This window comes from Salvelinus alpinus, chromosome 33 (genome assembly GCF_045679555.1).
Source record: "Salvelinus alpinus chromosome 33, SLU_Salpinus.1, whole genome shotgun sequence".
Lineage (NCBI taxonomy): Eukaryota > Metazoa > Chordata > Actinopteri > Salmoniformes > Salmonidae > Salvelinus > Salvelinus alpinus.
This window is the reverse complement of record NC_092118.1, coordinates 25008218-25020812: the sequence shown is the minus strand read 5'-3', so window position 1 is coordinate 25020812 and position 12595 is coordinate 25008218. Positions and strand designations below refer to the sequence as shown.

At 43.4% G+C, this 12595-nt stretch overlaps 2 protein-coding genes across 8 annotated transcripts in view; one reads left to right on the top strand and one right to left on the bottom strand.

Annotated features, from left to right (window-relative positions):
• Window positions 1–1894: 1894 nt before the first annotated feature.
• Window positions 1895–12595, bottom strand: part of LOC139562787 (leucine-rich repeat-containing protein 49-like) — a 59124-nt gene continuing 48423 nt past the window's right edge. For 2 of the 3 annotated variants that reach the window (XM_071380825.1, XM_071380827.1), the window contains 2 exons: window positions 3817–3979; window positions 1895–3370 (listed from right to left, as the gene is read on the bottom strand). In XM_071380825.1, coding sequence (XP_071236926.1) covers window positions 3149–3370; window positions 3817–3979 — 385 coding nt within the window. In that variant the 3' untranslated portion in view covers window positions 1895–3148. The remainder of the gene's footprint in view (window positions 3371–3816; window positions 3980–12595) is intronic. The other variant, XR_011672445.1, reaches the window with a different exon arrangement.
• On the top strand, window positions 7590–11240 carry LOC139562788 (putative nuclease HARBI1). Of its 5 annotated transcripts, XM_071380831.1 has the most exons (11): window positions 7590–8277; window positions 8365–8541; window positions 8632–8693; window positions 8776–8862; window positions 8950–8991; window positions 9060–9233; window positions 9313–9348; window positions 9447–10001; window positions 10071–10186; window positions 10283–10394; window positions 10489–11240. In XM_071380831.1, exons 8-11 carry the CDS (start codon window positions 9530–9532, stop codon window positions 10857–10859), a joined length of 1071 nt encoding a protein of 356 aa, XP_071236932.1. In that variant the 5' UTR covers window positions 7590–8277; window positions 8365–8541; window positions 8632–8693; window positions 8776–8862; window positions 8950–8991; window positions 9060–9233; window positions 9313–9348; window positions 9447–9529; the 3' UTR covers window positions 10860–11240. The 5 variants fall into 5 exon arrangements, 4 of the variants coding, with proteins under 4 accessions (XP_071236932.1, XP_071236929.1, XP_071236930.1 ...); XR_011672446.1 differs by lacking the exon at window positions 10071–10186; XM_071380828.1 differs by having other exon boundaries at window positions 8950–9233.

The window sequence follows — 12595 nt, the reverse complement described above, 5'->3', positions numbered from 1 at the left end:
CTTTACACTGTCTGAGAGCAGTAGGACATTACACTGAGAGGAGTATTACATTACACTGTCTGAGAGCAGTAGGACATTACACTGTCTGAGAGCAGTAGAACACTACACTGCCTGAGAGCGGTAGGACATTACACTGTCTGAGAGCAGTAGCACTATACACTGTCTGAGAGCAGTAGGAACATTACACTGTCTGAGAGCGGTAGGACTTTACACTGTCTGAGAGCAGTAGGACATTACACTGTCTGAGAGCGGGAGGACAATACACTGTCTGAGAGCAGTAGAACATTACACTGTCTGAGAGCGGTAGGACTTTACACTGTCTGAGAGCAGTAGGACATTACACTGTCTGAGAGCGGTAGGACAATACACTGTCTGAGAGCAGTAGAACATTACACTGTCTGAGAGCGGTAGGACAATACACTGTCTGAGAGCAGTAGGACATTACACTGTCTGAGAGCAGTAGGACATTACACTGTCTGAGAGCAGTAGGACATTACACTGTCTGAGAGCAGTAGGACATTACACTGTCTGAGAGCAGTAGGACATTACACTGTCTGAGAGCAGTAGAACATTACACTGTCTGAGAGCAGTAGGACATTACACTGTCTGAGAGCAGTAGGACATTACACTGTCTGAGAGCAGTAGGACATTACACTGTCTGAGAGCAGTAGGACATTACACTGTCTGAGAGCAGTAGGACATTACACTGTCTAAGAGCAGTAGGACATTACACTGTCTGAGAGCAGTAGGACATTACACTGTCTGAGAGCAGTAGAACATTACACTGTCTGAGAGCAGTAGGACATTACACTGTCTAAGAGCAGTAGTACAATACACTGTCTGAGAGCAGTAGGACATTACACTGTCTAGGAGCAGTAGGACATTACACTGTCTAAGAGCAGTAGGACATTACACTGTCTAAGAGCAGTAGGACATTACACTGTCTAAGAGCAGTAGGACATTACACTGTCTAAGAGCAGTAGGACATTCCACTGTCTAAGAGCAGTAGGACATTACACTGTCTAAGAGCAGTAGGACATTACACTGTCTAAGAGCAGTAGGACATTACACTGTCTAAGAGCAGTAGGACATTCCACTGTCTAAGAGCAGTAGGACATTCCACTGTCTAAGAGCAGTAGTACTTACACTTGAACCACAGTTGCCTCTCCCCAAGATGCTTCTGTTTATTCAGTTGCACATCGAACATTCAATTCAGAAAAACATTTCTAATAGCTTCCATTCTCTACTCTCCTACTCCGGCAGAGCTCCAGTTTCCCTTTTCACCAATCCTGTTTAGTGCCACAGGTGTCTGGAGTTGACTTTGGAAACCCTTGACTGTAAACCATTGACAGCACAGGAGGCGTGGAGAGCCCAGCCTCCCTACAGAGTAGTTGTAGTGAGTGAGGGGACCAGGAACAGCTGGTAGTAAACCAGTCTGCTCTATCGAAGCCTGCAAGAACATTCCTTTCTGAGTTCAACAGGAGAGAGGGCCCTTTCCATTGCCCCTGGATGTCCCAGTGCAGGGTAGAGCATGCACAGGGAGGGACACTGAGGTACTGTGGAACAGCATTAGCACACGGCTCAGTCTAATGTATTAGGAGGTGGCTGGATATAGTGCTGTTCTTCAAAACAATTCAGTTAATAGTCAGAGATCAGAGGAGCCAGAGGTGGTATAATATAGTATAACATACTTAGGGTTTAATGGTCAAAAGAGATAAATATAACAAAACAAAAAAACAACTTTTGATTATATGTTTTTGTGCTAAATCATCTGTCTGATTCAGTCAAAATATTAGCTCTGAGTAATTTGATGATTGATGGATGGAGAATACATTTCCTGCAGCATGGTTTCTTGATCAACAGAGACACTACAGGAGCAATAAACATGGAACAGTTAAGTGTTAAGGAATATTTTATTACTAAGTACAATACAGAAAATGAGTGGTCCGAAAAGAAAATGTGTATTTTGTGCCCTTGTCATCACGCCAGGCAGAGAGAGAGAGTAACATTAAGAAGAGGATTATCATGACACAATCATTCTAGGCTCAATGGGACACACTCATTGTAATCTTCAGCTGGAGATCATGAACAGGGTCTTTATGAAGGCTTTAAAGTGCAAAGAGTGTTCCTCTTTAGGGATGACAATGCACGCTCACAATGACTTTCTCAAGTATATAGCTCTATAGCTCTGTGCATCCTGGAATCAAGTTGAATAGGAAGAACAGAGTATAAAACAAACATCCATATTGTCTTTTCCATGATAATGTGCATTCAAGCTTATGAGGCCCGGCTGGTGAGAACCCCCCCAAAGTTGCCTTCAAAAGAAAAATCCACATCCATCTTCGATCAGAATATGTTTTTCCAGTTATGAAAATAATCGAACCCCAAAATTCCCCAAAACTTGACTGACTGACACCACGTGATGATGAAGATGGGTTAACATGGTGAGACAGAGCAGCAGGAGAGTGTCCAATATGCTGTAGTAGAAGAAGTGGTCCAGTATGCTGTACCTGTTTCCAGTAGGTCCAGTATGCTGTACCTGTTTCTAGTATGTGTCCAGTATGCTGTACCTGTTTCTAGTATGTGTCCAGTATACTGTACCTGTTTCCAGTATGCTGTACCTGTTTCTAGTATGTGTCCAGTATGCTGTACCTGTTTCCAGTATGCTGTACCTGTTTCTAGTATGTGTCCAGTATGCTGTACCTGTTTCCAGTATGCTGTACCTGTTTCTAGTATGTGTCCAGTATGCTGTACCTGTTTCCAGTATGCTGTACCTGTTTCTAGTATGTGTCCAGTATGCTGTACCTGTTTCTAGTATGTGTCCAGTATGCTGTACCTGTTTCTAGTATGTGTTCAGTATGCTGTACCTGTTTCTAGTATGTGTCCAGTATGCTGTACCTGTTTCCAGTATGCTGTACCTGTTTCTAGTATGTGTCCAGCATGCTGTACCCGTTTCTAGTATGTGTCCAGTATGCTGTACCTGTTTCCAGTATGTGTCCAGTATGCTGTACCTGTTTCTAGTATGTGTCCAGTATGCTGTACCTGTTTCTAGTATGTGTCCAGTATGCTGTACCTGTTTCTAGTATGTGTCCAGTATGCTGTACTGTAGGTCTTATGGAGTTTTACCAGGTCTCTACCCCTCACCCTCTCACTTTCCCTGTGTGGAGAGCCTGTTGAGGCAGGCCTGACGGAAGGTTGGTCGGTCCCTCATCTCCAGCACATAGTCTCTCACCATCTCCATAAACATGGAGGGCCACAGCTTGTGGAGGGACTCCCCCTTCAGGTTGGTGTCAGATGCCCTCTGGACCTGATCCTGTATGTACTGCTCCATCATGGCTCCGCGCTCCGATGACGACTCCATAGCACCCTCCTGAGGAGATCCAGGGAACAGAGGACTGTTAGCTTTGACACTGTGGAGAGGAAGTCTCCATTGATCATCCTATTGGATAGTAATCATGTTACATTGTAAATCAGTGATCCTCAATCCTTCTCCAGGAGAGCCACTGTCTTCAATACTTTTATTGGCTAAATCAGGTGTTTCACTGCTCAAGGAGCAGGTTGAGGATCACAGCTGTAAATGTATGAAACATGCCCTCAATAAAGCTGCTACAGTGGGAAGCATCAGGTATACAGTGACAGGTAGTGGTGATGTCTGCAGTAGCAGAGTGAGCGCAGCCAGTCTATCCTGGTCCCAGATCTCTTTGTGATGGAAGAGATCTGGGACCACCAGGCTAGACTGGCTGCTTCCACTCTGCTACTGCAGTCATCACCACTGGGACCAGGCTACAGACAGAGTGATAGTCTGAGAGTGCTGACCTCTGGGCTCTCCGCTCCCACACTGCAGCAGTCTCTACTGGGGTAGTTGAACAGGGCTCTGCTCAGGCCCTCTCCCAGCAGCTTGCCGTTGTCACGCAGATCCTCTGGGCTCAAGCCTGCACGGCGCCCACGCCCCTCCAACAGAAACTGCAGCTGACGCTTCCTAGAGAGAGTGAGGCAGGGAAGGACGGAGCGAAAGAGAGAGAGGGGGGAGAGGGAGAGAGAGAGCAAGAGAGAGAGAGAGCGATTGAGACAAGGCAGAAGTAGTTTGGGGGTGGGGGTGCTGTGTTGTCTTTTACGTCCATATCGGTCCGCTAATACAAGACTAGCAAAGGCCCAGTGCACTCCTTTTGTGACATTTTTTACACTAAATGTATTTGAGTGTTTACCAGCATTTGTAACTTGAGTCTGATGATTATCTGTACAAAACAGTTAATCTGAAAATGCTTGTGGAATATAAAAATACATGCTTGATATATGTTTTGCAGTTTCTTGAAATACTTTGCAAATGTATACATGTACATATTTTTTCATACTAGTCCCGTGGGAATCAAACCCACAATCCTAGCATTGCAAGCACCATGCTCTACCAACTGAGCCACATCATCACATCATATCATCACAAACCACTTGATGTGTCAATGTACTCAATTACTGTATTGTGCATTGTTCTTCTTCATGGTGATGGAAAGTCTACAGGTACAAACCTAGATGACCAGCCTATGTACTATACAGTAATGTACATTTACATTAAGTGGTTTGTAATGATAGTAAATTAATACTGCACAAAAAGTGGTTGTTTTCCATGTTATTTGATCAAGAAAAATCTTTAATTTGATGTGGATGTTTTGTGTCCTTACCCATAACCTTTCACCATTTGATGTAAATGTTTGAGGACAGTGTTTTGTTCATTCTGGATTCTATTAGAATGACAATCGCAGAGAAAGGGACAGGGCAACAAGTCTTAAAATTCCAACTATTGAATCCTGCAAGATACTGTTCTTAATTATACAACTACCTTATTTGCAAAAGCGGAAATGCAGAATATTTTTTTTTGCCCACGCTACAGACGTCTATATCGGTCCGCTAATACTAGTAAAGGCCCAGTGGACTACTTTTGTGAAAAAAATGTTTTTTTCAAATAATGTTTTTCTTAATAAATTATTTTTTAAATCAGATTTTTCAGGGTGTGCTGCAGCACCCCTACTTCCAGCAGCTATGCAAGGGGGACAGGTGAGTTAGACATGTCTGGGGCATCAGGGCATCCAATAGGAGCATCCACTGCCAGGGACAGTGCCATCATCAAAGAAGGGTATAACAAAGTATCACAATACACGTTTCGACAAATAGTAATGGCATTCAGTCAATGCTCCGCATTAACACATCTGTCAAGACTGTTATCAGATACTATGACAGTAGTGCCGACATGAATTCCATGGAAGCCAAGCCAAACAATTACTTTACGAACAATGAATTGGGAATGATAAAGTACTTCTACATACATTTTTAAATCAGTTCTTTGTCAGTCGTATAGTTTTCAGCAGCAGGATTGGTACAGATGTAACCAGGATGAGAACATTAATAAAGGATGTTAGCTACATCAAACGTCCCTGTCCATCATTATTCATCTCATGAAATTCAGCACTGCACCAACATGTTCCAAACGCTGGTGCCAGAACTCTGGAGTAGTCATTGAGACGGAGGCTGCAGGCTAAAATACCTACTGGGATAAGTGTGTGTGCTTGTGTCGGAGACAGAGAGCCTGAACACTGTATGTATAGGTGGGCAGAGGATCAACTGAGTGGTGTGTATCTATCAAACAGCCCCCATTCACCATAGCTGAGCATGTACTCTACTGTACAATGATACTGTACAGTAGACTGGAGGTTGAATGCAAACACCCCAGTATAACAGCCCACACCATCAACTTCAGCCCACACCAATTCACTGAGAAGAAGGATGAACCACTCCTACATTGGGTTCAGGACTCTTTTCTGGCCTCCAGTCATTAGTATTGTATCACAGACATGAATGTCAAAACTATCACATCATGGTTCATACAACAGGACAAGCTGTCCTCCCCCAAAAATTGCCTATCTTCAGGCCTTTAAGGCCTTCTCCCATGTTTAACGACTTTTGATTATGACTTGGTCCTCAACCGCAATACACCAAAAGCATTATAGCAGTCATAGCCTTTGCTCTGGCTACCTTCACAGCAATATCTGCCCTACCCATGACCATATGTGTTCCCACATGGATTGTCCAAACCTAAATATGACTGTATAATGTATCGCTCAGAGTTATACATGTCTGTACTGGATCTGAAACCATTTACTGATGACTGTTGTGAACTCCCATCTTAATTATTACAGGACTACACTCTCCATCTCTGAGGAGAGGTTTTCCTGGAAGGACCAAACTACAGGGAGTAGTGTGAGAGCACTGTGCACTGTGCAGAGGCTGAGAGGGGAAAGTTTAGACATGGTTTTATATGGAAGGTTAAACCTTAATCAAATACAGACACATTACTGGACTTAAAAGGTTAGGGCTGTTGCAGAGTAGGTCAGTGGGCTCAGTTGGGGGAAAAAGGATGAATTCCATAAGGCAGCTCAAGGTAAAGTATTGTTTGATACTCAGACATTTCTTCCATGCTCCGCTTTAGACGGCCCAGGGGTGTAGTGGGTAATCATACAGAGTGAACCTGAAGGGACAGACTAGGGAAGTGAACTAACTGCCATGCTCGTCCATTTCTCACAGCAAAAACTAAAAATGGCAGCTGCTAGGGACAGACAAGCCCTGGCCTGTCATCTCAAGGCTTCACACAGACAGAGATATACAGTACATTTACAGTACATTACACATACCTGCGGCACACACACATGCATAAATAAATACACATTCAAAGACATTAAAAGACTAATATATTAGTCAGATACACATTACACACAAAAAGCTCTGGCACTCATTCAACTTTTCAGAACATATTTTGCAGTGTACCAAGTGTATTGTGATTCATAGAGTGGAATTAATTCAAGCCAACAGGGAAGTAGGGAGATTTATGATATGAATAACCTTAGGCTACATGTTTGACCTCCATGGAGTGGCCATCACATCAATAGTTTTTTCCTCTGCCCTGTACCAGTCTATAAAAACTCTCTTTATAAGATCAAGTTAATGTTCAACTAGCATTTTTGGAAAGGTCAAAGTTCATGTTATCAACCATCCTATACATATAAAATATTTATTTTACAAAACTATGCATTATCACACAATGTCAGCAGGTCACAGCGAATACCGTTTCTCTGTTGATCTGAAAAGAATGATCAGCTCCCGGCTATTGATAGAGCGTGGTCCTTTGTAGCTCAGTTGGTAGAGCATGGTGCTTGTAACACCAGAGTAGTGGGTTTGATTCTCGGGTACACCCATTTGTAAAAATGTATGCACGTATGACTGTAAGTCGTTTTGGATTAAAGCGTTGGCTAAATGGCATATATTATTGTCTTTTCTAATCGGGCATCAGTGAGTGTGAGTTATTAAAGAGGAACTGGAAGCCAGCAGAATGGCAGTTGGCCTTTTGTTTGCCAATGAACTTTGAACAGTATTCTCCTGACAGACAGGGCTCTGCTCGGGGCACTGAGAGAGACGCCACTACAGCAGGGCTGAGGAGGCGTGACCCCTTCAGTTCAATGGCATGTTTTGCTTTGCTTGGCTGTGTTTCAGTGACCAGGGGCCTGTTGCACAAAAGTAGAATTAAGACATCCAGGATAAATGACTCAGCTGAGCTCAATGAAGCCAAAACATGTGCGTCCAGGCTTAATTGGTTGCACAAAGACCAAGCCAGGATGAGCAGACACGGATTCATTAAGCCAGGTGAAACCAATCCTGGATAGGTGCGCGCTCACGGCTCACTCAAATAGACCCCGCCACAGATCACAGATTAACTGATTTACCATGGCAACTAGAGCCGCGTACTTTTCCCCGTCGGAAGCACAAATCCTCATGGAGGCATACGAGGAGGTAAAAGATATAATTAAGAAGAAAGGCAACACCGCCACAGTGATAAAGCAAAGAGAAAAAGCGTGGCAAAGTATTGCAGACCGCCTGAATGCGTAAGTAGTGCACAATTACACACTCACCGCTCCGCTGAAACATCACAATTACAATTCAAATATTTAATTCACATCTCCAAAAATGCAGTTGTACTGTAATTATGAAACGGTTAAATTTTTAATTGAAATGCACTGCAGATATGAGTGAAATTGTGTAAAGTAACTCCATCACACTGTATAAAGCTATGATACATTTTTTGATATTTTTACTGAAAACAAGACAAAAATACCAAGTAATTTTTTGCAGTGTGACTCCATTAAATGTGTGTGTGTGTGTGTAGATTAAACATGAACGGGCCAAAACGGACATGGCAGCAGGTCAAAATCAAATACAAGAACATTCTGCAGAATGGTATGGTCCCTGACTAATATTTAACAAAGCACAAGCATATATTGTACCCAGAAGGTGCCTGCTCACACATTGTCTGTACTGTTTTAGCAGTGAAAAAGAATACCCACAGACAAGGCACGGGTGGTGGGTCACCAAAGGCTGACCTTACCCCAGCAGAGGACATGGCCTTGGAGCTAAATAAAGGCAGGCCCGTCTTAGAGGGGATCCCTGGGGGGAAAGAGACGAGCATAGGTTCCTCCCAAGATGCCACCCGCTTCATTCAAGGTATGTCCTTCCATCTCTACATGGGATACAACCACATTCATATTGAATCAATTTGGACTGTCTGACTTTGGTTTACCTATTGCCTTGCAGTGTCTGGCAGCACTGTGTTCCTGTTAGAGCCACCAGCACAAGCACCAGACGATGCTGATCCAGTGAGTACTCCATCAAAGGCATACTGTAGGCCTGGCATGTCTTGTCTACTAGCTTCAATATGAATCCGATTAAATGTGATAGGGTGAAGGCCCCAGTGCAGCAGCAACAGCACATGATGGAGACGATGATGAGGAGGAGACCATCTCTCTGGATTCCAGAAGGCATGAGGTATCATGTTAAGACTGTGAAAGTACTATTTACTCTACAATGGTGAGGAGTCCTCATCAAAATCAAAAAATCTAATTTCTTTTACAGGACCCAGATGCTATACAGTGGGAAAACCAGCCTGGCAACATAGTGCGTATTAATAAAAGGACACCACATCCTGCCAAATTCCAGCTGCGCTAATTGTATTGTGTTCACAGAGCTCACAAGCTATCAGAAAGTTGTATGGCAACCACCTCCGGTGCCAAATAGAACTGGCAGACATAGACATTCAGTACAAGAAGAAAAAGATGGAAAATCTTGCACTGGAGTCCGAAATAAAAAAGAGGACAATTAGGAAACTGGACCTTGAAATAAAAAAACTTGAGAGGGAGGTGAGATATGCCTTCAATGTACACTGTATGCTAACTGTAACACAAATGTATTAATCATTATTTTTCTTTCCTCCCCCAGCTCCAAGAAGATGACACAGCTCAAAATAAAAATTAGGTATATTCTCGTAAAGTCAAGTGAGCCATGACATATGAGCTCTTATTGTGAGCACACAGGACGGTGGCATCTTTCTAAGGTTTTTTTTATTTTCCCAGCAATCAGTACAACCAAGTCATCGTTATAAGGCATCGCCCTCTTTTGCCCACCCCCCCAGCACCAGGTGTGGCCACTAGCCTATATGAAGGCCCAAAATTGTGTGTTCCTTTCTGCTCTGACAATGGCATGCCCATTCGTGCGAGATGTGGTGGATGAAGAAGCACTTGTGCTGAGGAGAGCCTTCAGGCGAGAAAGGGTCTTCAGGGACCGGTTGGACCCACTGGCCTTCCCTGATGACCATCTATATGAAAGATACAGGTTTTCTGCAGATGGCATCAGGTATCTATGCAGACTACTGGGTCCCAGGATTAAGCACCGCACTGCACGGAGCCATGCACTGAGTGTGGAGCAAATGGTTTGTGTGGCCTTGCGCTTTTTTGCTAGTGGAGCCTTCCTGTACTCAGTGGGGGATGCAGAACAGCTGAACAAGGCCACAATTTGCCGCACAATAAGGAGTGTGTGTCTGGCTATCAAAGCATTAGCAGATGTCTTCATCTCCTTCCCTGGCCACAGAAGACTCTGTGACATCAAAGAGGAGTTCTATAGGATTGCAGGTAAGAGGATCTACAAATTACAGGACAACTGTTAACACATAGTAGGATACTCATTACTTTGTGTGACAGGTTTCCCCAATGTCATTGGTGCAGTGGACTGCACACACATAAGGATAAAAGCCCCCTCAGGTGCCCATGAGGCCGATTTTGTGAATAGGAAATCCTTTCACAGCATTAATGTTCAGGTGAACATAACTTTTTGATATTGTCCATTGACGAACACTCTGCATTGCCAGTGATGTGCATTGATTGGTGTAATATTCCTCATCTTATGATTTCAGATGGTCTGCAATGCTGACTGTGTGATCAGCAATGTTGTGGCAAAATGGCCTGGCTCAGTCCATGACTCCAGAATCTTTCGGGCCTCTGAAATCTATCAGTGCCTATCACAAGGTAAGCCACACAACCCCTATTTATAACCATCATGGCTGTGTCAAGAATATCACTGTGTTTATGAGGTAGTAATGATGAGATTTTGTGTTGACAGGTGAATTCTCTGGTGTGTTGCTGGGAGACAGGGGGTATGGCTGCCAGCCTTTTCTCCTGACACCTTTCACAGACCCCCAGGAAGCACAGCAGGCCTACAACCATGCCCATGCCAGGACCAGGGCCAGAGTTGAAATGACCTTTGGCCTCCTGAAGGCACGCTTTCACTGCCTTCACAAATTAAGGGTCAGCCCTGTTAGGGCATGTGATATTACTGTGGCTTGTGCTGTCCTCCACAATGTGGCCTGCCTGAGGAAGGAGAGGGCCCCCAGAGTGCCACCAGCCATGGACTGGGACAATCCGGCAATCTTCCCTGATGACGACAGTGGTCGGCTGCTGAGGGACCAATATGTGTTGAATTATTTTAGTTAGTATGTGTGCTTTCAATTTTGGTTAAATATGTCCTGCGGTGGCAGAGGAATTTGGGTTTTTTTGGGTTCGTTTTTTGACGAATTTGGCCTCTTATGATGTTTGTGCGGTATACTGTGTGTAATACAAGGCTGCAGGGAGGCTACTGCATCCATTCATTTGTCTGTTCAGTTGATGTGTATGGATTTGTCCTGCATTTATTTTAGTGTGCAGACATGCAGGGTGTGTTATATACAGACCTTTGAATGTGTATGTATCATTTTGTATAATATGCTTGGATTCTGTGCTTTCCATCTTGTAGAGTCACTGTGACTTCAGTTTCGAAAGGAGCTGATGGTTTACCTGCTTTGTTTTGTCCTTATTCAATAAAGGAACATAATGTTACACATTGTGTTTTTATATTCATATGGAATGTGTATTTGTTTATATGACAGAGTACTAGGGCCACACTGAAGAAAAAGGATAAAGTCATAAATTTATGAGGCTGGTTCTTTCTGCAGAAAAGCTACATATTGTTTTTACAGTTTTGATACTTATGACAATGTGATACTTAATATTCTGGCACATCAGCATGTCTTTGTTTATGAAACCATACTGAAGTACAATTTCACGAAATGCCCCACATCTGTCATTTTAACAACTGTCCTCCTTTAAAACAACTGGTTACAATATTATGACTTGTGTTTTTTTCCCCTCTGTGGCCCTAATATTCTATCATTTTATATATAGCCTTATAGTCTATGGGAAACTGTAAATTATCTAATGATAGCAACATCATCTAAAAATCATTTTTTATCCAAAATCATTGAAATTAATGATCACAAACGTTTAAATAATAACAGTGGGTCTAGTTATATGTGATAACAATGTATAGTGAGCAGTGAAATAACTATTGGTTTCCATTTGTGGTGACTGCTGACTGACATTAGGGATGAGATTAAATAGATCCTGGAATTTAGCCTGGTCTGGAGCAGGCTAGCTCCACAGAATAAATCTCCATGGTAATTTATACCATAACATATCCTCCTGCCCCCTATCCATCTTTAGTGCAACCGGATTACGGATCAATTGAGCCAGGATCACCAAGATATCCTGGCTTAATCCCTTATCCTAGTTTTGTGCAACAGGCCCCAGGAGTGATATAGTTGAAGAGCTGTTGGCTGGGGAGAGGAATGGGAACGTGAGGAAGGTGCCAGGTACCCACCCTACCCCTGCGCTTCCCACCAACTCCCTATGGCTCCTTGATGCCAGGCTTTGTCTATCCTTCACACACAGACTCATTAACATACTTACACACAGACACACACACAAACACACACCAACACAGTACACAAACTCATAAACACACTCAGACAGGTTCTCTAGGGTACAGTGAACACATGTAATTAAAGTGTAGCTAATGTTTTTGTTTGGTAACCTGAGTGAGCGCTGTGTGTTAGTCAGTGCCAGGTACCAGGTACCAGACTGTGGCCGTGTCCAAATACTCATACTTACTGTTATGGATACAGGTATCCTGTGTGTGTGGATCCTGTGTGTATTTCTTTTCTCTCCTTCACCCCTCACAGGTGGCAATCATCATTCCCCAATCAGTCACCAATCAGTCATCAATCAGAAGACACACCTCCTCCTGTTCCCATTACCCTATCACAACCCCTTTCCCTTGGTTTAAAAACCCTGTCAGTTGTTCTCTCTGGAGCTTGATCTCTCTGTCATGCAATCTCGCTCTAGATCTCTTGTGA

Excerpts from the sequence above, each read along its gene's own strand:
- LOC139562788 (XM_071380831.1), top strand. The coding sequence starts at position 9,530 with ATGAAGGCCCAAAATTGTGTGTTCCTTTCTGCTCTGACAATGGCATGC. Across the intron at positions 10,002-10,070 it reads GGAGTTCTATAGGATTGCAG|GTTTCCCCAATGTCATTGGT; the intron begins GTAAGAGGATCT and ends TTTGTGTGACAG. Across the intron at positions 10,187-10,282 it reads TTCACAGCATTAATGTTCAG|ATGGTCTGCAATGCTGACTG; the intron begins GTGAACATAACT and ends TTATGATTTCAG.